The sequence below is a fragment of the Diabrotica undecimpunctata genome, chromosome 3 (genome assembly GCF_040954645.1).
Source record: "Diabrotica undecimpunctata isolate CICGRU chromosome 3, icDiaUnde3, whole genome shotgun sequence".
Taxonomy (NCBI): domain Eukaryota; kingdom Metazoa; phylum Arthropoda; class Insecta; order Coleoptera; family Chrysomelidae; genus Diabrotica; species Diabrotica undecimpunctata.
Window position 1 is genome coordinate 19,794,276 of NC_092805.1, and position 26,625 is coordinate 19,820,900.

A 26,625-nucleotide genomic window follows, 5' to 3' on the forward strand; every position below is an offset into this window, starting at 1 on the left:
AACACCCTGACAAGAAGTATCCTGACATATGGGTCCGAAAACTGGACAATAAACAAGAGAAATAGAGGTAGAATAAGAGCAGTAGAAATGGAGTTCCTGAGGAGAAGCTGTAGACTTACAAAAAGAGACAGAATTGAAAACGCAGAGATTAAGCGGAGAATGGGAGTGCAATCAGACATAATCGACTATATAGAGGAGAAGAAACTATCCTGGTACGGCCACGTCAGAAGAGCAGACAGAGGACGCTGGATAAACAAAATCACAGAATGGAGCCCGATTGGAAGAAAAAAGAGAGGAAGACCCCGAAGGTCATTCAGAGATAAAATCGACGAGGCTATGGAGAAAAGAACCCTGCGAGATGGAGACTGGAATGACAGGGAAAATTGGAGAAAACGGTTGAGTGAAGGAAGACAGTGAAAACTGTGGAAATCCTTAGTAGTAGTAGTACTATCTTTGTTATGTTGATCGGTGTTTTATTTTCTATTAATATATTTAGAATGTCTCCTAGACAAACACTGTCAAACACCTTCGTCAGATCAATGTAGCAAATATCCGCTGGCATGCCAAACTCTATAGCTTTTTCTTTTATTTGTTTTATTATGAATACTGCATCTGTAATAGACCGCCCTCTTGGTCAAGGTAAAACCTTGTTGTTCTTCAGCATTAGTGATTTGCCTTTCCAATTTGTCCTTAATAATACTCGTGAAATGATTCATCGTTGTATTTAAGAGGGTTATTACTCTGTAGTTTTGTGGGCAAGTTTTTGTCCTTTTTTAAATGTGGGTGATATGGGGATTGTGATATGCCATTCCTCTGGTGTTTCTGTGTCGTTTAAGATTTTGTTAAATAGTCGTGACAGTTTACTTGCAAGTTTGCTTCTACCTCTTCGTCATTGATTGTAGCACTTATATCTGCTTCATATTCGTTTATATTTAGTGTTTCTTTAGCATCATATAGCTCTTTAAAATTCTGTTTCCATGTCTCCATAGGTACTCCCTTGGTCTGCACGAACTCGTTAACTGGTTTTTTCCTGTTTTGAAACATTTTCCATACTTTCTTTTGGGCACCATGTAGGTCGTAGTTCATGTCGCTGGTAAATTTAGCCCAATGTTCTCTTTTGATTGATTTTATTTTTGTGTTTACTTTGTTTTTTCTTCTTCTTAAAGTGCCTATTCGTTCCGGATGTTGGCGATCATCACGGCTATCTTTACTTTATTTATTGCAGCGCGGAACAGTTCAGTGGTAGTCGTGTTATACCACTTTCGCAAATTTTGAAGCCAGGAAATGCGTCTTCTTCCCGGTCCTCTCTTACCATTCACTTTCCCTTGGAGAATCAGCTGGAGAAGGCCGTAACGTTCTGGATTTCTCATTACATGTCCTAGATATTCCAACTTTTTAGTTTTGACGGTCATGAGAATTTCACATTCTTTCCCCATTCTACGCAGGACCTCCACATTAGTAACTCTGTCAACCCAGGATATACGTAAGATGCGCCTATAACACCACATCTCGAAAGCTTCGAGCCGATTCATAGATGCAACAGTCAGTGTCCATGCTTCCATTCCGTAGAGCAGAACTGTGAATATGTAGCAGTTCAATAGACGGCATTTTGTTTTTAATGATATGTCTCGACTGTTGAAAATGGTTCTCATTCTAACGAATACTGCTTTTGCTTTTATTATTCGCTGTTTAATTTCTGTTGAGTGGTCCCATTGGCTATTTAAATTGGTGCCTAGATATGTATATTGCTCGACTCTTTCGATATTCTGTTGGTTGATTGTAAGTTGAACATATTCGTTTCTTACTTGAACATATTCTGCGAGAGCTTCTTCTGATTGTGTGCTTTTATATCTCAGGTAGCATAGGTAGGTTTAATTCAGAGAGTTCTTTTACTTCTTGACAAAACCACGGTTTGGTGTGGTTTATCGCCCTCGTGTTAATTTTCCAATTGCTTCTTCTGTTACATGGTTGATGCATTTCCTGATTTTTTGCCAAGTATCTTCTACTCCCCATTCTGGTTGTACCTAGATCTCTTTTAGTTTGCTGGTAATCCTGTTCTCATAAAGGAGTTTTGTACTCTCTGTTGCTAGCGACTCTAACATCAAGTACTTGTGACGGTGTTATCACTCTTCTATAATTATGTGTATAAATGTATAACCTATTTTTGTCCTTTTCCTATTGGTTCGTTCGTTTTCTACTATCTTCCAAGTTTTCTTTGTATTTCTATCTATTTTAGTGCCAGGTCACCTTCTATGTATACTCGGTGTTTCAATACTTTTAACTTCTCTTTAATTTTTTTAAATTCAATGACACATATCATATTTTTTTTGTTATTATCTTCAATTCTTTGTTTATAAAGTTTTGTATTTCAATTTTTGGGTGCTCTTTATCTGATATATCTATTGGTAAGACTTTTATTGTTAAGTTCTTTTTCTTCATTTCTTTCTGGCATACGTGTATAGTGCATTCTATTTTCTTCATTTTTTGTTTTATGATCGCCATTTCCTTTTTTAGATTTTCGTTTTCTTGTATTTCTTTCTTGAAACTCGTTCATTAGCAGTTTATATTCACTATTCTCCTTCCTGATCTCTTGGATTTCCTCCATTATAGTTCACATCATATTTTTAATATCCTTAAGGTTCCTTTTTTTTCTTTTTACTAGTTGTCTTAATAATTCCATTTCATTTTGGTTATTTGTTTCATTTATTTTTGTTTTATCTTATCAGGTGCTCGGTGTATTTTTTTACTTTTGTCGAATATTTCTTCTGATTCATGTTTTTTCTTGTTTTACTTCTTTCTTTTTGAATATTAATCTTCCTTTTAACTTTTTATCGTTTAACTTTTATTTGAAAAGAATAATAAAATACACAAAAAATAGCTTCAAAACAATAATTAGCTAAAAATATCGTCACTTACTTCGTCGGTAACAAGATATCCGGTTAAAATGGGACTAATAATCCCTGGCAAAGTTGCAAATGTATTCGCAATGCCAACAATGATACTGGCATAGTTCGGACTCAGATCCAAGTTATTGACCCTAAAAAATTATTGCTATCATAATTAATACATTATATCCGGAGAAATACTTACGCAAAGCCAGCCATTGCAAAGCCTCCAAAGGCAATCGCTAAGACGAGGCAAAAAGTCGTAGTAACTGTCGAAACCCAATGAACAGAGATGATCATGAATGTGCACTGAAATGAGAAACCAACTCCAAGAAAAATTTTTCTTAATTGGCCAACGGTGAATACGTTTTTAGACTGCACGTAGTCTCCAAGATGGCCTGCAATTTGTACTACAAACGTTACTGCTACATAGGGTAATGCTGATACGAATCCTGAATCACTGAGATTAAATTTAAGAGCATCTAAAACAATATACAATTTGTTTTTAATACATTGTGTACCACTCTTGGTAGATTTCATTTTTAAATTATTTCTGCTCTAAGCGATTACTACCCAATGTAAATTAACTCTTAACTTGGCAACGTATGTTATATTATACATAATATATCAATTTTTTTTATATGACGATCAATAGAATTTGAAACCCAGTTCTTGGCACCTTATAGTTGAGTATACACAACCGTATCAGCCCGAAAGTTCTTAATTCCACGCATTTAGTTCTGACGGAATGGATAAGTCTCGACAAAATGGGTGAGCAAGCGTGTTGTTACAACCAACAAGGGTTAAGGGTTTATATCAGTTTATTGTTTTTTATTATACAGTGCTAATTTTTGGGAAACTTATTTATTATACTGTTTATGTATAAACAAATTTTTGGTGTAGTGTAAATATTTTTTCAGCAAATCGAATCAAAACTTTTTGTATTGTATAGTATACACCGCCCGATATGGCTTATTTTACATTAATTTTTTTTTAGAATAAAATAAGGATAATGGCTCTTTTGCCTCCAGTTGGTGCTGAAAGCGACCCAGAGAGTAGTAGGGATGACGAACAAGAGGTATTAGTAATTTTTTGAAAGAATTCATGGAAGACACAGATGATGTTGAAGAAAATATAACTATCAGTGCAGAAACCTTTATCGACGGTTTATTTCGAAAATTATTTTACAAGGTTAGAACTTATTACATATCTTCGAAGTGAATTTGGCTTACTTTCTATGGATACTGTTAAGAAAGACAGACTACAGGTTTCCTCACTTGAATCTGATAAGGAAATAAAAAAAGATGGGAGAGATTATTTTAACCAAAGAGTAGACAATGATAGTCGCATTGTCATTGTAAAGTGGTACGATAACACATAGCCTCCATTCCAATAGCAACCATACAAAGATTCTCCAAAATGGAAAAACAGGAAAATCCACATTCCATGTCCACAGTTAATAAAACACTATAACAGTCATATGGGTGGTGTGGATTTGGCAGACATGTTGATTGCTCTATATAGAATGCGCTTCAAAACACATAGATAGTGTATGGGCATTTTTTCTCAAATTATAGATATATCCATTAATAATGCTTGGCTACTATATAAACGTGATGCAAGCATTCTACAAGAAGATATAAAACAGTCATTCCTTTAAAACAATAACAATTACAAACATAAGGTAAAAGAAATAATAAATTAGACTTACTCACAATCAATTTAATTTAACTATCAGACGACCGGTTTCGCTTTCTACAATATGCAAAGCATCTTCAGGTCAAGATACAAAGTTAAATAAATGCTGAAAATAATAAACCCATATTAGGGTGTTGTCTAATAAAGGTAAAACAAAGATAGGTGATATAAATTATATAAATTAGAGTAATTATGCCAATATTACATGTCTGTGGTTTTTCAAAATGAATAAAATGTTTAAGCAGACAAGGTAAGACCCACAAATTGGTAAAATAGTCTATTAAACTGTAATGAATTAATAAATAAACAAATAAATAAAACATTACTTACATGCCGGTACTCTATTAATTGATGGTTAAAAGAACATGGTTCAAACTATCTTGTATTGTTGATTGGAGAACTCAAGTCAACTATTGTAATTGTTTAACAGTAAACGGGGAAGTTCTTGAGGAGACAGATTTTATCCAATGAAGTAGAGATAGGTAAATGTAATTGTTTGTTTGATGAAAGTAATGTTCTATACCATTAAGTTCTTTAAAGTTATTTATATTTATTCTGGAGATATATTTATGAAATGTGTGTTATTTATTGAGATTTTTATTTTTGTTTTGGAAGGTGACAGTTGTGAGACAATGGATAAGAATAGATATACAAATTGTGTGGGTGTGCAATTATATCAGCTTGTAATTATCAAATTTCTTTGATAAAGTTATGTTGCAATATGTGGCAAATTGTTGTAAAGTCCAATATATAAAGTTGAAAATTAAAATTGAGACACTTTAAGACACACAGAAAAACACACAGAAAACACTTAAAAAACGGGAGGACGAAACAGACATTAAATTTAAAAAGGGGGGAAGGATTTTGAAAGAACTACATCTCTTACTTGGAGAAGTAAGAGATGTAGTTCTCTCTCTTTTAAAATCCTCCCCCCTTTTTAAATTTAATGTCTGTTTCGTCCCCCGTTTTTTAAGTGTTTTCTGTGTGTTTTTCTGTGTGTCTTAAAGTGTCTCAATTTTAATTTTTAACTTTATATATTGGACTTTACAACAATTTGCCACATATTGCAACATAACTTTACCAAAGAAATTTGATAATTACAAGCTGATATAATTGCACACCCACACAATTTGTACATCTGTTCTTATTCATTGTCTCACAACTGTCACCTTCCAAAACAAAAATAAAAATCTCAATAAATAACACACATTTCATAAATATATCTCCAGAATAAATATAAATAACTTTAAAGAACTTAATGGTATAGAACATTACTTTCATCAAACAAACAATTACATTTACCTATCTCTACTTCATTGGATAAAATCTGTCTCCTTAAAAACTTCCCCGTTTACTGTTAAACAATTACAATAGTTGACTTGAGTTCTCCAATCAACAATACAAGATAGTTTGAACCATGTTCTTTCAACCATCAATTTATAGAGTACCGGCATGTAAGTAATGTTTTATTTATTTGTTTATTTATTAATTCATTACAGTTTAATAGACTATTTTACCAATTTGTGGGTCTTATCTGCTTAAACATTTTATTCATTTTGAAAAACCACAGACATGTAATATTGGCATAATTACTGTAATTTATATAATTTATATCACCTATCTTTGTTTTACCTTTATTAGACAACACCCTAATATGGGTTTATTATTTTCAGCATTTATTTAACTTTGTATCTTGACCTGAAGATGCTTTGCATATTGTAGAAAGCGAAACCGGTCGTCTGATAGTTAAATTAAATTGATTGTGAGTAAGTCTCATTTATTATTTTTTTTACCTTTTGAAATGGACTCACACAAGCAACACATTCATAATTACAAACATCTTACTTGTCCTTCATAATTTAAGATAATATATAGATGTTATATTTTTTTTGTTTTGATATAATATTTGTATGATTCCCAAACAGCAAACATACTGATTTTCAGATTATTAGAGTAAAAATTAACCTTTTGCCAAGTTAAAGGTTAATATGTTTTTATTTACATATACTAACATTTCATAAATTTTGGCAGCTGTGTCAACAGTGTATAAAATCCCCAAATTTCACTAGAACTTGCAACGATCAAAGCCCAAACAGGAGGAGATGTTATAATTGACCATACAGGAATATTTCTACTAGTATCTCCTTTATATCCTTCCAGAGAATTGGTTATATATTTCAGTTCTTCGTTGGAAATTTTTGAGTCTTCCGTAGGGGAATCTTTTATTAACCATAACCAGAATACACACCATAAACAGCCAACGGCACCTAGAAGAAAGTATTATTTATAGGTTTTGTAGTATTTATTTTATTAAGTAAATTAATACTACAATCGTCAGAAAGGAAAATGTCACTGAAACTCTAAAAATTATACGAATAAGCTGAATTACATATACATATACCCCCGGGCATACTAAAGAGTGGAGTCATTACAGAAACAAATTAAACTAAACTAGTAGATAGAAAACTTGTATGTATAACATTCATCGAATCTTCTTTACCAATGGAAGTCATAATCAATAATTGTATTTTTCCGGTGGAACCGTACATGTATCCTGTTATACATTGTCAGAAATGCTTAAGGTAAGGACACTGCTCTACCAGGTATAACACTTTGCCAGGTACGTAAGTCGTCTACAGACAATTCCGAGTCCCAACATCGAAAAGATTATAATACCCATGTTCGTCCGTCTAAAGATCTGGTCTACTGGCAAGAATCAATCCCACCGCAAACCGATAATCTCGGAAATAAGGGCTCGTGCGACAATCGTAGCGAATTACGATTGCCTAATAAAGTCACATTGTTTTGAACCTTTTGACTCTCGGCACTCCAAGAGATATCGTTGCCACTTTTGATTAGAAAGAATACAGCCTTAGAGGCGTTCAGGCATAATCCCACGGATGGTAGCTTCGCACCATTACCCGCTCGAGTAAGTGCGTCAACTAAATGTCCGAACCTGCGATTCCTCTCGTACTAAGCAGGATTACTATCGCAACAACGAGTCATCAGTAGGGTAAAACTAACCTGGTTCACGACGGTCTAAACCCAGCTCACGTCTCATGGCTATGGGTGAACAATCCAACGCGTGGCGAATTCTGCTTCGCAATGATAGGAAGAGCCGACGTCGAAGGATCAAAAAGCGACGTCGTTATGAATGTTTGGCCGCCACAAGCCAGTTATCCCTGTGGTAACTGTCTTTCTGACACATCTTGCTGACAACTCTTTAAGCCAAAAGGATCTATAGGCCGTGCTTTCGCAGTCCCTAAGCATACTGAACATCAGAATCAAGCCAGCTTTTGCCCTTTTGCTTTACGCGAGGTTTCTGTTCTCGATGAGCTGGCTGAGCAGGACACCTGCGTTATTCTTTGACAGATGTACCGTCTCAGTCAAACTCTCCGCCTGGCAGTGTCCTCGAATGGAATCAGGCTAGAGGTAAGTTGACAGTCAAAACGAAGCACACGAACGCTAGGCGGGTATCCGAAAGGCAAGCCTTATTCGAACCACGAAACCGACGAACGGCACAACGCAACGAGACGTCACTCTGTGCCCTGGGCTCAAGAATACCGTGACAGTCGCCGCCTCGTGAGCGAACGACGCACGAGTTTCGCCTTACCGAGTAAGTAAAGAAGAGATGAAACATATTATGACAAAACAGTGTAAAGGAAAAGAGCGTTGTAAAAACTGTGGTGGAAATCAAATTAGTACTGATTGCTTTATAATAACGAAATGCATTGACGTATTGACAAATAATAAATTCTTGTTGTTGGCTAATGATTCTAGCAGTTTTCCTCCACCACCTTCTAGAAATGTTAAGTTACCTTTAGTATGCAGTATCTCTAAACCAAGAGTTGTGAGAATAAATTCCACATCAAATAATAGCACTAAATCTTAACAAAAGACAGAGTACGCCATGATAAGCTAAGAGACATTCTTGAAAGAAAGGACATAGATAATAAAGATCTGCGAATAATTCTCTCAATCTATATTGGAATCAGAAATCTGACACCAAAATAGAAAATAATATATCACAAACAATAGAAATACGTAGAAGAGTACGACAGGGATGCATTTTGTCATCGCTGCTATTTCATGTTTATAGTGAAAGCATCTGCCAAATAATATTCGATATGCAGACGACACTGTACTAGTTGCAGGAACAGTAGAAGAATTACAACGATTACTTACAAATATAAATATTACCTGCAACAATTATGGCATAAGTATCAATATTCAAAAAAAACAAGTATATGGTCTTCAGTAAGAACATGACACAACCAGCACATATTAGTATAAACGGCATTCAGATTGAAAAAGTATCAAGTTACAAATACTTGGGGACTTCAATAAACGAAACTGGAGACCAAAACAATGAAATAAAAAGACGTATCGAAATTGCCAGGGCCACCTTCACAAATATGAGGAAATTCTTCTGCAACAGAGATATAAGCATCCCTTTACGATTAAGAATGCTAAAGGGCTACGTATTTAGCACGCTATTTTACGGTGTAGAGGCCTGGACTCTCAAACAGAACAAAATAAAAAATATTGAAAATTTCGAGATGTGGTGCTACCGTCGAATGCTGACGATAAGTTGGGTTGAAAGAGTCACAAACTTTGAAGTAATGCGAAGGATAGGAAAAGACCCAGAAATTTTATCAACGATCAAACGAAGAAAACTCGAATATTTGGGCCACCTGATGAGAGGACATAAATACGCATTACTTCATAATATAATGCAAGGAAAAATAGAAGGAAAACGGAATCCAGGCCGTAGAAGAATGTCATGGTTGCGTAATTTGAGAGAGTGGTTTGGCTGTACCACTAATGAACTCTTTAGGTCAGCTGTAAACAAGGTCAGGATAGCCTTGATGATTTCAAATCTCTGATAGGAGTGACACAAGAAAAAGAAGATTAAAAAAAACTAGACGACAGCGATAATATTAATAATGAAGGAGTTTAGAAAAATACGGCCAGTTCGTCGATCTTACCAAATTCTTATAGGGATGAGTTGATGATGCTCAAAGAAAAAATAGTTGAAGGCATTTCTAATATAATATTCAGCTTTCTCCCAGATGTTTTAACTTGTAATGACAGTTGACACAATGATCATATTTTAATTTAAAAGCACATTTTTAATTTATTGGAAAATTTATCCACATCTAATGCCTCATAATAGTTCCAAGAATTTAAATTTAATTCAATGGAATAGTCGTTCTACTGTATCTAATGCGCAAACTTTTAAACAATTTCTCTATTCTTTTGCTAACAATATTGCTAATATCATTTTTCGGACCAAGATTTTGAGGCACCCCTTATATTTACAGCCCAAAAACGAATAAATGCTCATTTATTTTGATATTATAATTAAATTTTTTACCAAAAACGTAGAATATGCTCTCCCATCCAAGATGTGTAGCCAGCTGTGCTGACAAAGGTAAACAAATAACTGTCCCTATATAGGTTCCAGAAATAGCTATTGTTATTAATCGACTTCGTTCTAGCTTTGGAGCCCAGTTTGTCCAAATTGTCTGACTGCATGGTATAATAACTCCCTAAAATAAATCGAAATGTGATTATTACATGTAAGTTTTACAGAATATCTGTATTTATTTAATAATATATAATTGTTACAACATTTTACAACATTAGAATGTGAAAACCTTGAATTATTTATGTCTTTCTGTCTGTTCATGAACACAACTACCCTGATATTAGAACAGATAGAATAACAAATGAGAGCTTATAACCCAAAGTTGGTATAAAGGTGAGAAATTTGACCTCGAACTTCTATAGTTCCAAAGTTGCAACTGGAAGTACTGTTTTAATGTCGCCGAAATAGAACAAGCGATATATTATTCGATATTTCGAATTTCGATATATTTGGGAAACACAGTTTGCACACTGAAACCAGTCAAAATGGACTCAGGGTGGCACAGTTCGCAGCAGCAAATAATTACGTAGTTGTCAGTACTAACTTTCAGAGAAAAGATATCCATAAAGGAACATGGAAAATACCAGGAACAAACGAAGCCAATCAAATTGGCCATATACTCATCTCAAAAAGATGGGCAACAGACATAACTAATGTCAGAACGTATCGCGGGGCGAACTCTGACTCAGATCACTATCTTGTAGGGGCAAAATTACGGCAGAAAATAGCGACAGTAGCAAAAGGGAAAAATATTCAAATCAAAAAATGGAATGTCGAAGGATTCAAAAGCGCAAAAAAAAGACATTACAGAAATGCTCTCCAAATAAAACTCAACCGAACTAGAGAGGAAGATACTGCAGAGGAGGAATGGAGACAATTAAAAACAATTATAACGGAGTCAGCAGAGGAAACTGTCGGAAAAGCCAAAGGCAAGCTAGGCTTAACCAACTTCAAAGAAATACAAGAAATAGCAGTGAGATTTATAACGAAAAAAGAATACAAGCGACTAGAATATGCAGAAGAAAGAAAAGAGAGGCTATGAAAAAACAAGTACAAGAAATCGTAAAGCATAACAACAGACGCGAAAGCAGAAAATTCTATAAATGCATAAAAGAAAGCACACAGTCATTTAGATCAAAACTAACGATATGCAAAAACAAGGACGGAGAACTACTAACAGAGAAGCAAAAAATTATAATGAGGTGGAAACAATATTTCGAAGAAAATCTAAATGCAGACAACGAAAATGATCAGAACGAGACAATATATTATACGGTGGAGCTGCACATCGAAAATCCAAGTTATGAAGAAGTAGTTCAGATAATAAATAAACTAAAAAATAATAAAGCACCAGGAACGGACGGAATCTCGGCAGAATTAATTAAAGCATGCAGGATCCGAACTCTGGGAAAGAATCCATTACCTAATAACATTAATATGGTCGAAGGAGCAAATGCCAGAGGAATGGACAGTTGGCGTCATACAGCCAATATATAAAAAGGGAGATAAGAGGAAATGCCAGAATTATAGGCCAATTACATTGCTAAATGTAATATACAAAATTCTTTCTGGTATAATCTACAATAGATTATTAGAATACTCCGAAAATATAATTGGTGATTATCAAAATGGATTCAGAAAAAATAGAGCCACTACAGATAACATATTCATACTAAGAACGATACAAGAAAAAGCTTATGAATACGACATAGACCTATATAATATGTATATAGACTTTAAACAAGCTTTTGATAGTGTGAAAAGAGACAAAATGCTGGAAGACCTTTGTAATCTAGGTATACCTAAGAAATACATCAGCCTCATAAAAATGACATTGCAGGGTTCAAAAGCCGCGGTCAGAGTAGATGGAGAACTGACTCCCTTGTTTAACATCAACATGGGAGTAAGACAGGGAGATGCCCTATCAACCATGCTATTCAACCTAGTTCTTGAGGCAGTCATCAGAAAAACCAATACAACCGGCCATATAAACACCAAATCAGTACAAATTACTGCATATGCAGACGATGTAGCCATCATTAGTAGGAATAAGCCACGACTAATGGAAGTGTTCAAACAAATTGATCCTGAAGCAAGAAAAAGAGGTCTCAAAATAAACGAAGCAAAAACGAAGTATATGACAGTCAAAAGAATAACTGACAATGAAAATAATATCACAATAGACAACTATACTCTCGAACGAGTGGATGCCTTTACATATCTCGGCACAGAAATCAATCAGAATAACTCCGTAAGTAGCGAAATTAATGCACGTATTTCCAGCGGTAATCGCACATACTATGCTAATAAAAGATTGATTACATCGAAATTATTAGACAAAAGAACCAAAATGACTATCTACAGAACACTGATTAGACCCGTAGTAACCTATGGATGTGAAACTTGGGTAATGACGAAAAAAGATGAAGCCCAACTCAGGACATTCGAGAGAAAAATACTGAGGAAAGTATATGGCCCGGTACAAGAGGAAGATGGCACATGGAGAATCAGGAGAAACGACGAGGTTAATGAGTTAAATGAAGTTTATGACATTGTAAGATTTGTGAAAAGTCAAAGACTGTCATGGCTGGGACATGTGCAGAGACAAAACGATGCAAAAACAACAAAGAAAATGTTACAATGGAAGCCCATAGGAAGGCGAAAAAAAGGAAGGCCCAGAACGAGATGGTTGGATGACGTGGAAGACGACCTGAAAACAATGAACATAAGACAATGGAGAAGAAGGGCACAAGAGAGATCTGAATGGAAGAACATAGCCAGACAGGCAAAGACCCATCCAGGGTTATGATGCCAAAAGAAGAAGAAAAAGAAGAAGATATATTATTCGATGCATCTTAGCAAGGCAAGAACAAATATACGCTTCCGATTTTTATATCACTTCTGGTTAAAAAGTTTTAACCAGAAGTTTATTCTTTAAAAAAAACGCGTTAGGATTTATTTTTAGATTTTGGACAGACAATCTAATAAATATGTAAGCTTGTCATAAAGTTTTCTGTTGAAATATCTTATAAATAAGTTATATCATTACAAATTAGTGAAGACACGTGAGTTTTGGGAGCACTGTGTCAAAATTCTAAAAAGTCATAAAAGCTTCATTTTCTTTGAATTTACAGAACAATTAACTTCATATAATTTGCTGGCTATTTGTGCAGTGATGGAACGTTGTGATATAAATATGGAAAAAGTTTTAAATCATCAAACACAAGAAGTAATTTGTAACGTTTTATAATTGTTAACCAAAAATGAAGCAGAAAATGGACAATTGTTCATAGATTTAATGTTCATAGTATAATCCAGGTAAAAATTTGGATAACTGTTTTAAATATTTGACTCTGAAAAATAAAGATATCATTCATTTTGACCCGTTTAATTTTATTCGTGAATTGATTTTATTTATTTTTAACTATTTAAAATTAAACGTCACTTTCTTTTAATGCATCTTCCTCTCTTCAACATACTTTGTTATAGTTTATTTTTATGAACGAGAGAGTAATTAGCATAATTTTAACTGGTACCTCCAACCACTCCATGGGCGTGCTCAAGATTAATTGAAAAATTACTTTGAATAATTGTAAAAAATAAATGAATTATTTCAGTGTTATAAAGTGTTATGTGTATGTAAACAACAGTGACCTCTTTTATCACACACTATATTAGAACTGACTGGCCTACATTAAAAAGGGTTTTAAAAAATTCACATTTTTTTTAATTTTTAAAAATTACAAAAGAGAAAAAGAGTTTTAAAAACCGTCTAAGGTATGTTAAATAGATGAATAAAAATATTAATATAAAACTTACAGCTACTTGTTACAAATCCAAATCAGATTCAGAAGATGAACTTTCAGAATCAAGATTTATAATAACTGGCTCGATCATTTTATCAGTAATATTGTCCAGCTTCCACATTTTTTCCTCTTCTTTAATAGTGTGATTTACTGCCTTTTCCCAGTTTTCAGGTTTTACATTATTTACGGCCTCCAAAAACAACTGTTTAACATCATGAATTTTAAAAGTGGTATTTTTTCTTGAAACTTCACTCTTTATCTGTGCCCATACCAGTTCAATCGGGTTTAATTCACAATGATATGGTGGGGATCTAAGTACTGTCATTCCACGATTTTTGGCAATTTCATCAATTTCGTATTTTTTAATTTTTTCTTTATGAAGGGCACACAACGAATAAAGTTCCTTTCTTATAGATCCGGGATGGTACGTAATATTTTTTTAACTCAGCCAATTCTGCAAGTCTTTTTTTAACCACTTGGTTGTGGGCAGTCCTTCTATAAGTATGGAGTGATAACTTGCATTATCCATTACTATTACACAGTTCTTAGGAAGAAGATCTATCATTTGTTCGAACCATTCTTGAAAGACATCAGCGTTCATGTCTTCATGGTAGTCACCGGTACGAATTGATTCAAAAGTTAATAAACCACCTTCAACAAAACCGTCTGAACTGCCAATGTGTACTATTATCAGCCTGTGTTCCTTTCCTGATGGTGGGTTTAAACCAGTAGATAAGTTATTTACAAAAGCGTGCCTTTGACTTGTAACAGTTTCATCCTGCCAAAATTTATTTGGTGTATGACCCTCGTTGATCCATGTTTCATCAAGATAAAATATTTTTCTTTTTTGGTTTCTCATTTCCTTTATGGTTCTTAGAAAATGTCTTCTCCATATGACAATATCGCTTCTTTCTAATAAAATAGACTTTCTGGGATTCTTTTTCCAGCGGAAGCCTATTTCTTTTAAAAGTTTCCATAACGTACTTCGACTCATTTCTGGGTAATCCTTATCATCTCGAACTGAGACAAGAACTTTATCCAATGTTGGAAATTCTTGTCTAAAGAAGAATTCATGCACTTTCCGTTGAAGTCCTTCTTTAAAATGATATTCTATTTGAAATTTTGGTTTCCCTGGAGCATTACGTGGCATTTGAAAACTAGCACATTTCTCTTCTTTAATAACTCTGTAAATCGTAGATTTCCCAACACCAAGTGTACTGCTAACTAACTCAACGGTCTTATCAACACTTTCACATAAACGTTTGTCTGTAAATGATTTAAAACAATTAAATATTAATGTTTTTTCATTAACTGTTAGAGGACCAATTTTTCGGCGTTTACACGGCACTTCCAAATTTTCCATAACACTAGTATACACAATAAACTGCACCTTGCAACTGAAGTACCTACTTTTAGTGAACTGTTAAGAATTTTGAATACGCCACTTGGACCTTCCTATATACAAAATGGAAAAACCCACTATCACATTTTCTGTGGAATAAGTTTAGAAGGTAATTATCTAGTCAATTACTGTCGTAGATTCCTGGAATTAAAGAATTAAATGTTTGATTGTTGAAACCCTTACTTCGTGGAATGCACTCATTTCAGATAAAATAAAACGTTTTATTTTATCTAAAGAATTAAACTTTATTTTGCAAATAGGCAAAGAATTAAACTTTATTTTGCAAATAGATAAAATAAAACGTTTTATTTTATCTAAAGAATTAAACTTTATTTTGCAAATAGGTAGGTACTTATAAAACTTTTATTGGTTATATATAACCAATAAAATAAACATCTTACATTTCTTGCAAATTCATTAGTACCTGTTAACCTCCATCACTCCGACACTGGCAACCTTATTTAGGGATTAGTAATCCTCACAACTATTGTATTCTATTCTGCTCCAACCTTTATACCTGGTGGTCATACTCAATTTAAAATTGTTTTCCTATATACTTCTGTAAACTTGTTGACAAATATCTGTTTTTCATTGAGTCACCCGTATCAACAGTTTAGGGATTTGTATACATAATTTATTGTTTTATTACTCTCTCATACATAAAAATACACTATAATTGGAAGGTAAAAGTCTATAGCAAACAATAACAAGTAAACAGAAATTGTATCCTCATTTAAAACAATAGTTAATATAATAACAAGCTATTAACAAAGACTGTTCTTACCTCAAATAATCCTTCCAATATCCTCACAACCAACAGCAGATAAACATTTAAATATGCAGCTACTGGTGTAAGGATGGTCAAAATAGATGCCATGCCGATTCCTACAGCAAAAACAATTTTTCCTCCGAATCGGATACCCAAGTATGCTCCAATAAATTGAGTAAATATATAACCATAAAAAAATGAACTCAAGAGATAACCCTGGATTTTTGTATCCCAGTCAAAATCTCGTGTCTAAAAAAAATTAAATAAATTTTAAATGTACATAAATTGAGTTTAAAAAAGGACTATGTTAATGGTATATTATAAAAGAAAAATAAAGTTGTTCATCAGGATAACATTTAGTTCTGATCCACGTAAGATATAGGCACATCCAGAGCTTCAGTGGCATCATCTGTATTCTTCCTCACTTTCTTCATCTTCATTGGGGTTTACTTGAGGTTGAGCCAACGTCTTTATAAGTAAATTCTTGGTAACCATTGTCGTCAGCTTCAATCCATTCTGTAATTACATAATTGATGGATTCGACCGTTACTTGATGGAAATTCATTTTATGTAACAATAAAACACTGAAAACTTTGTTTTCAAACTTCCACAAAATTTATTTTAAATTCTTATCACTACAGCTGTTTCGGCTGATTGCCTTTCTCAAGTGATCTGTTTTTGGTATGGGTTTACACTTTATAGTCTCTAATGGAATAGGTTGAGGAGGGGAGAACTGTTTGTCTTAAGCTGGTCATTCAGAAATATATCTGTGTTTTTTAATTTGTTGATTTCCATAGATTCTAACAAAGATAGCTTAAGGCCTTTATTTTGAATGTGAAGTATTTTAAATTCGTCATTAAAAGAATGATTATGATCTAGAAGGTGAAGTGCGTATGTAGAATCTGTTTTTCTATTATTGAAAGCCCTTTTATGTTCTGCTATTCGTTTATTAAAATTTCTACCTGTTTGACCAATGTAAGTTTTTGGGCAGTCGCCACATTTAAGTTTGTACACACCACTGTGTAAGTGTTTTTTATGTTGGCTCTTGTTGTTTTTAATATATTTGCCTAGGTTGTTATTTGTTCTGAAAGCTGGTGTTATTCCTTTCTTTTTTATGTGTTTGGCTATTTTTGTTGATATTTTGCCTGTATATGTAATTTCCAGTAATTGTAATAGTATTTCCACCACCAGAGAAAAAACCCAGTACCTTCTGCTCGATTACATATACAGGCAAAATATCAACAAAAATAGCCAAACACATAAAAAAGAAAGGAATAACACCAGCTTTCAGAACAAATAACAACCTAGGCAAATATATTAAAAACAACAAGAGCCAACATAAAAAACACTTACACAGTGGTGTGTACAAACTTAAATGTGGCGACTGCCCAAAAACTTACATTGGTCAAACAGGTAGAAATTTTAATAAATGAATAGCAGAACATAAAAGGGCTTTCAATAATAGAAAAACAGATTCTACATACGCACTTCACCTTCTAGATCATAATCATTCTTTTAATGACGAATTTAAAATTCTCCACATTCAAAATAAAGGCCTTAAGCTATCTTTGTTAGAATCTATGGAAATCAACAAATTAAAAAACACAGATATAATTCTGAATGACCAGCTTAAGACAAACAGTTCTCCCCTCCTCAACCTATTCCATTAGAGACTATAAAGTGTAAACCCATACCAAAAACAGATCACTTGAGAAAGGCAATCAGCCGAAACAGCTGTAGTGATAAGAATTTAAAATAAATTTTGTGGAAGTTTGAAAACAAAGTTTTCAGTGTTTTATTGTTCTGTAATTACACTTTCTTCTTCGTTTTCACATCCTGGAAGTTGTTGTACGACTTTAAAAATGGAGCTTCTCATTCTAAATTGTAAATCTGGCCACAACTTCTGCCATAATTTTCTAATTAAAGTCTCAGGGCAGTTGTCCCAAGCCTCAGTTAGATAGATTGCAATAATGGGGTAACATTTGGTGGTTGGAAAACAGCTTTAGTTTCAACACATATAAGTTCCTTTACTTTAGGGTGTGATGTAGCATTGTCTAAGAACTAAGAAAAGTAGGGCTTTATTGGGAAGCCCCACTTTTTTATTAAATTTCGAAACGAATGGAACAAATTGTGTTTCAAAACATTCCTTGAAAAGTGCACTGTTCATCCATGCTTTTCTTTGAGCCCTATAATAAACAGGCAAAGCGTTATTGTTAACGTCTTTCAAAGCTCATGACGTTTTAGATTTGCCAATGACAATGACCATTAACGGTATTTTGTTGGTTGCTGCAGCATTACAACAGACCATAACAGTCAAACGTTGCTTATTCATTTTAAAGCCAGGTGCACAAGCTTCTTTTGAGGCAAGACCAGTTTCATCTGCATTATAAGTTTGTATACTTACAATTTTTACTCTGTAATTGTAAGTTGACGCACAGCATGCCCGTTTTTCCAGCGACTTAACCAACCATTACTTGCTGTAAAAGAAGGATCGCCATTCCTAAGCTCATTAAGTTCCAATGCTTTTTCTTGAATCAAAGGACCACTAATGGGGAATCCCTTTTGCCTTTTCTGAATAAACCACAGGAAAACTACTTCATCAAGGAAATCGTGAGCTGGCACAAAAGAATTATGTCGTTTTTCTAATATTTTTTTACTTTAGTGCTTGAAAACTTTTCAATTTTTGCTCTGATGTTAATTTTAAATTTTAATAATTTCTAATCATAAAACAAGACGGTTAATCTATAAATGGAACTTTTTAGAAAGGTAAATGTAGAGATATTTCTGTTGAGCAGATCTCTTTTTTTTAACTCTATTAGAAGCCCGATGTTTCAGATAGCTTTCAGCCACCGACCGAGGGCAACGAATTTTAAAGAATTTGGCTTTAAAATTCGTTGGCCTAATAAGGATTAAATTGAAAGAAGCAGGGTGTTCAGTATCGGTGGCCACTGTACACACTGTACAAGAAATGATTTAATCAAAAATTAATTTTCTTGTGAAGTACTCACCACAATAGTAGTACCATTTGCCAATGTTACATTGTAATACTGAGTCATAGCTACAATAGCAACGCTGAGGTTAACTCGTAGACAGTAAGTATTGATAAATCCGAGAAATAGCATAAACGTCACGACGTATCTTCTTGCCCTCCAAAACTCCCATATTGGAGGGGATTTGTATTCACTAAAAAAATTAAATTGATTAAAACATGTGATATGTAAAATATGATATGCAGATGACTAATAACTAATGGATCAGTATATTAAAAAAAGCTGAGGAAGCTTACACACTTAATTTTTACTTATACAGTAGCGTTTTATATTTAATATCTATATAATAGTATAATTTCTGTTACATTGTCAGGTACAAAATTATTCCGGTTAAAACTAGGAAACGAGGACGTTTAAAATAATCAATAGGTAAAAAATTTCCAGTTACCCAATTTAAAAGTAAATATTTCAAGATGTTTTTTTGTCGGTTCGTTGCTAAAAACGAGGTCAAGAGGGGTATTTTGTTTGTTTAGGTTCGTAGACCACAAACTGGCTGCGAGACGTGAAGGGAAATTATTTGGCGTTGAATTTGTAAAATGTAACGCAGATAAGAGTCAAGCAAGAGATTTCAGACTAGAAAGATGTTTGGGCGATTTTGAATCAGGTGTCGATTCATTTTTTTTCTGTGATATGTCTTAAGACCGATGAAAGGTTGGATAATATTTTTTTGCAATAATTCAGTTTAGAACAGAGTATCAACCATAAGATTTGTGCAGTACACCGGAACTGATGAAGTTTTGAAAATGATTATATATGATGTCCCACCAACTTTGTTGTCGTTTGCCTGATTGGTCCAACCCCATCTACGTCAGATCTTCGTTCCTGAGTATGGAAATGGTTTCCTTTTTGTTAAAGTTGAGAGTTTTGTCCTTGCAGCTCCAATCCCAGAGATAGTAGCAAGTTTTTCAAAGTAAAGTGGCAAAGTTTGTGAATTAAGGTAACAATTCACATATTAATTTTTCCAAATTAAATAGACATTATTTTTGATAATTGATAATTGCTTTCATTAAAATAAAAGAATTTGTAATATTTAAAGTTTTATATTGTGTTAGAGGCGTGGCCAACAAAATGTCATAATTTATTCTGTCTTACAATGTTATGTTGACATATGACATTTTGGCTTAAATCTGCTGTTGTTGTAAAACAATTTTAATTTGATTATTATATAGAAAAGATATTTCATATACAAGGTTAAATTTTAAGATATTTTCATAAACAAGGATATATTTAATTTTTAATAATCTAATTTGGCCATATTAATAAATAACCTAGGAACCATTTTGAAAATTTTTGTAGCAATCTCCTTTGTAAACAGATAAGCACGTAAGTTTTTGTTAATTTTGTTATTATGTTATTTGGTATGCTTCTTGTGCAATCTGTATTTTTGATAACTGTTTGTTTGAGACATAAATAAACGTTTGATTTGTTTCTCTGATCCATTTTTTGTTTTTATTTAGAAAAGTCTTCTAACCCTTGTATGTATTCTTGATTTTAGGGAAGAAGAAATTTTCTTTTTTTTTTTCTAGCAGGAAGTTTTCTTCGAAGCGGCGTCCGAATAAAAATAGCTGGAGGTAACCTTGTCTGCCATATCTTGTTTCGTTTTTGTTCCAGGAGATTTATGTAAGTATCCCTTTGTTTCATTGTGTAGTTACCCCAATCCGAGCCCTTTGCCATTTATTTCAACTTTTCCACGACCCAGCTCTCCAACTAACTCCTGAGTGCCCGTACGCACCAGTATCGATTATTTTTTCTACCCCAGTAGTTTCTGCCCCCAATCTTTTACCCCTATGTTCTTACCCTGAGGTGGGAAAAATATATCGTTACAATACTACTAATAAAAATATGAAAAGAATGTTAAAAAACGATGGGAAACGTACTTTAGCAGTTTATTAAATAAAGAATTTGTCAGAAAACCAGTTGAGCTGACAGAGATACTAACAACAATGATCAACAAAATAACAAAGAAGGAAGTTGTTTGGCATTAAGGAGACTTCCCATGCAATTGGAATAAGTAATTATACATATTATTTTAATAAAAGGATTACACTCTTCTTGTTCAGGGGTCGATCAACGACGACATGTTGACAACACAAGGTAAACCTCGGATAGTGTAGGTATAAACATTTAATAAAAACATGAGGAGTAAAATAAAGATGATCTTATAGTTGAATTTTAGCTATTTTGACAAACGATAACAAGCAATCGTAAATCTCTTTTCTATCTAAAGCCAGCAGATACATGGTATCATATGGCTTTCAAATTTTAACTGTAGAAGTTTCTTGAAAAGTTCAATAGATGGCGCCCTATAATTTATGCACCCAAAGAACATGTAGTCCAGATCTCCAACTATGTTACAAACCTCGCAAAGATCGCTCTGGAGTATTTTGATTTTATGCAGATGTGCTAGATAGCATACGTGACCAAACTTCATTCTACTGATAGTGGTTATACTTCTACGGTTTTAATCATATTTGCTGTACTAAGGATTTTTCGTAAATTTGGCTTCTATTTTTGTATATCTAGTTGTATTTGTTAAGCAGTACTCTTATCATAAGTATGTCCACTACTTCAACATTTTTTGTTTCAATAAATTTATAATGTTCTTCTATTTAAAGTTCCCAATTTATATCTTCTCTCATTTGTATACTTTCTTTGACAATGTTATCTGCGACTTCATTGTTTGTTATACCTGCGTGCGATGTGACTCAGTAGAATTTAATATTTTTATTCAGATCTTAAGTTAAGTATAACATGGATAGATGTATTGGAATTCAAACTTTTTAAAACTGAAAGCGAATCGTAAAAATAATTGCATTTTGGTAATCTTCCTATTGTACGTATTCTAACGCTTTTTGTATTGCTATAGCTTCTGCTGTAAAAATAGATGCATGTTTTGTATCTGATTAAGTATTACAAACGCGCAACTTGTGCCGTCAGTATTTTTTGACCCATCTGTATAAACTGCGTCGAAATTTTGATGATTTGCCAAAATTTGGCATGTAACTGTACCTATTATTATATGATGCTAATTCAGAGTAATAAGGAATATTTACATTACATCGAGCAAAGTGGCTGAAATAATCGAATTCTATTTGTGTTGTTTGTTGTGGATCCACATTTCTTAGTCCTTCTCAAATACAAGGAGAGTTTTTTGTTCTCCAAAAAGGTTTAGTTAAATCATATTCGTTTAGCTTGAATATATTGCTAATGATAGGTGATCTTTTCCTTTGTAATTTAAACCATCGTTATTTCAGCTAAAAATGATCGGCAAAACGTTTCTTATAAAATAAAAAAAGTTGAATTACGAGGAGGTGTTCCTGAGATACAATCGGTCAAAGTTGACCGGCATTTGCGACGAAGTTATAACCAATAAGATGATAATCTTTAAATCATTACCTTTTTTTTTCGGAGTTCTTTCTCGATAAAAATTTTCATATTTATAACATATATTATTATAATAAAAACCATCGGTGTTGCCGGTGAAAAATACCAAAAAACGTAAATTGAAGAAAATTCAATTTCAAATATCAAAATCGGTATACGTAAAAAAATGTATCTATTCTCTCGGCTTACAATAAAGCAATTTTCTTCATTTTGTTTTATCCAACGTAACTTGGATAGAGCCATCTAAAAAACGCATTGCCAGTGAATCGTTAGTTTTATTATAAATTAATTAACTTATTTTTACTCCAGTTGTCAGAGACGAAAATGAAACTCTCCATACCTCTAAAAATCATACGAATAAGCTGATTTTTCCTGAGAATATTAATTTTGAGACCCCAAAAAATATGCAAAAACAATACTATTCCTACCCCTAGCTTCCTCCTAAAACCACCTCCTTGTGGTAAAAAACGGATCTGTGCGTCGTAGAAGAAATATTTCAAATAAAAAATGTAGCTCAGACAATTTTGAACAAAAATAACACTTTTTGTGTAAAATAATCCGTTTTCTAAAACCAAAAGTGTCGCTTACAGCGACGTAGCTACGCGTGCAAAATCATTTTTAAATAAAATTTGACTCAACTTGATGGTAAAAATTCGATACCTTTTAATCACAGTGTCCTATCGACAAAAAGGAGGAGAAAGCAGCTTTATTGCGCAATTTTTGCATTTTGCCGCAATTAAAGTAAGTTTCTATAAAATTGTTAAGTTAATAAGCGTTGCGCAGTTTTTGCTATTTTTTACGATTCTCGTGACATCATTAAAATTTATCACTTTTCGGTTAACCTTCTTCTTATGCCCTGTCCAATTAGTGGATGTTGGCGACAATTCTGGCATACTCCTCTCGGTCTTGTGTGGCTCTAAAGAGCGCATGTTTTTCTTCTATCTTCCCTTCCATAATAAGCTTTAAGAACTGGTACTTGGAATTTCGAAATATATGACCCAGATAAACAGTTTTTGACGTGACAACGTCTTAAATTAGGTTGTGGCTCGGAGTCATTCATGAAAAAGTGTAACGCCCGCTCACGTCTGTTACGATGAGTCACCGAACGAGAGAGAGGCCCGCCGGACCGGCGAATGCCTTGCGTCTCTCTCCCACTCAAACATGATCGGTCCGCTGCGAGCGCAGCACCAGAGAATTAGGCGCGTTGAATCGGTGCGTGCTTGTGTCTCTGTCTTTCTCGAGCGTTCTTGGCGTTCAAGACACATTACAGCAGAAACACTTCCTTTCATTTCATATTTCTCCTATCATCGTCCTATCCTCAACAAAATCACTCAAATAGAAATTAGTTAAGTTTAAGTTTACATGTACAATGTTTTAGTAAACAAAATATATTTCTATAGTTAAAATTTGTGCAATTCTTATTTTCATTCAATTCCTTGTTCCTATTGTGCAATTTAATAATATTCATATCAATAAATATTCTACCGAGAAAAAGACGTTGTCACGTAAAATCTTCGCCCGTAAAACCGACTTTACAGGCAACCGATTTTTCTTCTTTTTATTATTGACAGCAATTCTCGTTCTCTGCCCATTCGATTTAATACTTCGACATTTGTTGTGTGATCTGTCCAGGGAATTTTAAGTAGTCTTTTAAATACCCACATTTCAAAGGCCTCCAATCGGTTCAACACATTGGCCTTTATGGTCCAGGTTTCTACATCATATAGCAGTATGGAGTAAATATAACATTTTACAAAGCGACATCGAAGCGTTAAGTTAAGGCTGCTGTTGCTTAGCAAGGTTCTCATATTAGTAAATGCTGTTCCGGCTTGCTCAATCCTGCTACATATCTCTATGTCTGGATGTAGATCTTCAGTTATCCAACTACCGAGATATCTGACCTTTTGGATGTTCTTTTTGTGTAGTCTTATATTTAATTGCATATTTCGTGTTGTGCTAACCAACATTACCTTCGTCTTATCTATATTAACCTTCAAGGCCAGTCGTTCTCCTTTAGTGTTTATTCTATCTATTAGTCGTTGTAGCTCTTCTTGGCTATCAGCTATTATGACTGTATCATCAGCATAGCGAAGATTGCTAATAGTCTGTCCGTTGATTTTGATTCTATCTTCAGTGTCACTTAAGACTCTATCGAAAATCGTTTCAGAGTAAAGATTAAAAAGGTTAATTCCGTTAAAAGTTAAAATGTGAGGCATTTCAATTATGTCTAAAAAACGCTGAATTTAAACTTTCACATTACAAACGATTGCACGTCACGGAAAATACTTTCACAAAGACGGCATTGAGAGAAGTTTGTAGCTGAAATAATTTAGTTTATAAAAACGTACTTATGTAATCGAAAACAAAGGTTTAATGTTTTAGATCGTTTTTAATGTCAAAGTTTAAATTCATCGTTTTTTAGTAATATTTCAAATGTCCCACATTTGTTGCTAAAAATCAAAACCTAAATTTTATGCTCGAAGGTTTTGACGATTGAGCTATACTAATGAAAATTTTATAGTGGCTGGTTAATGGAAAAGTGATGAATTCTAATGATCTTATGAGAATAGTAAAAAATGGCAAAAGTCACGCAACGTTTATTTATTTAACAATTTTATAGACACTGACTCTTACTGCGACAAAACGCAAAAATTGCATGGGAAATCGGGACTCTTTACCTAAAACGTTTTTTTTTTGGGGTTTGTTGATAGGGCACTTTGATCAAAAGATATCGAATTTTGATATCGAAATTGATACAAATTTTACTTAAAATTGATTTTGCGCGCGTGGCTGCGTAGCTTTAAGCGATATTTTTGAGAGAACTGTTTATTTTACACAAAAAGTGATAATAAACATTTTTGTTAAAAACAGTGTCGGCTTTACTTTTTATTTAAAATATTTTTTCTACGACTTACAGATTCTTGGAAATCGATTTTTTTCGTTTTTTTTTTCAACGAAGGGGCGTGGTTTTAGGAAAAGCCGATAGAAATAGTAAACTTTTGTGTATATTTTTGGCGTCTCAAAATAAACATTCTCAGAAAAATTCAGCTTTTTAAATGTTTAGTGACATTTTCGTCTCTGACGACTGGAGTATAAATACCTAAACTAATTTATTTATAACAAAATTAAAGCTTCCCCGGCATTTGGTAATGCGTTTTTGATGGCTCTTTTAAAGTTGCGTTAAATTAAAAAAAAATGAAGAAAATTGCTTCATTGGACGCTGAGAAAATGTTTTACGTATAATTTTTTGGTATTTTTCACGCGCAATACCTTGAAGATGAGAAAATATAAGAAACTTCGTGCCGAGTATTTTCCAATGTCGGTTTTTGAATTGAATTTAAGATAATAGTTACTAAGATTTTCTATTTGTTTATAAGCCAAAAAATTGTTTATAATTTTAAAACATTCTTGAGACCATCCAAATAATCCGATTTAAATTAAATAAAGTACATTATAATTGGTTTCAAATGAGTGTAGAGTAATAAATCATGAAGTGTCATAAAATTTGCCTGAATTTCGGTGTCGTCATGGGCGTAGGCAAATGGACGGATGTCAACTTCGTCGTCAAAAATTGATGTACCTCAAAATATCATATTTTGGATATTTTGTGATAACCAATTTTATTTAATTTTTCGATTAACTTATTCTTCAAACTCGTATTCCATTATATGGCCATTAAAGCTAATTACATTTTTATTTATAAAAACAAATTCACTTCCTTACTGAACGAATAAAAGCATTAGAAGAAACTGATAAGGGTATGACGCACCTCCTAATATTACTAAGAACTAAAATAAATCAACATGAAGACTAATAACGCGTAATGAGGTTTTACTTACACTTTCATTATAATCCCTCTTTTATTTTATTATTATCATTCGACATTCGACATTCGAGTTAGTAATTGTTACTACACCAATTAAACGTACAGTAATATTGTGATATAGAAATAGTGAAAAAGTTATAAAATGGCGACATTTACTCCAAAGAAAAGAGGTGTAAAAAATTCTCCGCTATCTGTTAGTGAAAAAGTTATAATTTTAAATGTATATGATTGCATAAAACACGATCACCCTAGTTTGTCTGTGCAAGAAAGTGTTGAGCGATGTGCCCGAATGACTGGAATTGGACAGTCCACGATTTTTAAATTATTGCGAGAAAGAAAGATATCAGGCCAGTTAAGTCCATGCAAGAGAAAAT

At 33.4% G+C, this 26,625-nt stretch overlaps 1 protein-coding gene across 2 annotated transcripts in view; it reads right to left on the reverse strand.

Annotated features, from left to right (window-relative positions):
- Positions 1 to 26,625, reverse strand: part of LOC140435501 (sialin-like) — a 48,973-nt gene that overhangs the window by 8,936 nt on the left and 13,412 nt on the right. For both annotated transcript variants that reach the window (XM_072524237.1, XM_072524238.1), the window contains exons 3-8: positions 19,000 to 19,174; positions 16,007 to 16,240; positions 9,961 to 10,135; positions 6,596 to 6,850; positions 3,091 to 3,367; positions 2,917 to 3,037 (exon numbers count right to left, since the gene is read on the reverse strand). In XM_072524237.1, coding sequence (XP_072380338.1) covers positions 2,917 to 3,037; positions 3,091 to 3,367; positions 6,596 to 6,850; positions 9,961 to 10,135; positions 16,007 to 16,240; positions 19,000 to 19,174 — 1,237 coding nt within the window. The remainder of the gene's footprint in view (positions 1 to 2,916; positions 3,038 to 3,090; positions 3,368 to 6,595; positions 6,851 to 9,960; positions 10,136 to 16,006; positions 16,241 to 18,999; positions 19,175 to 26,625) is intronic.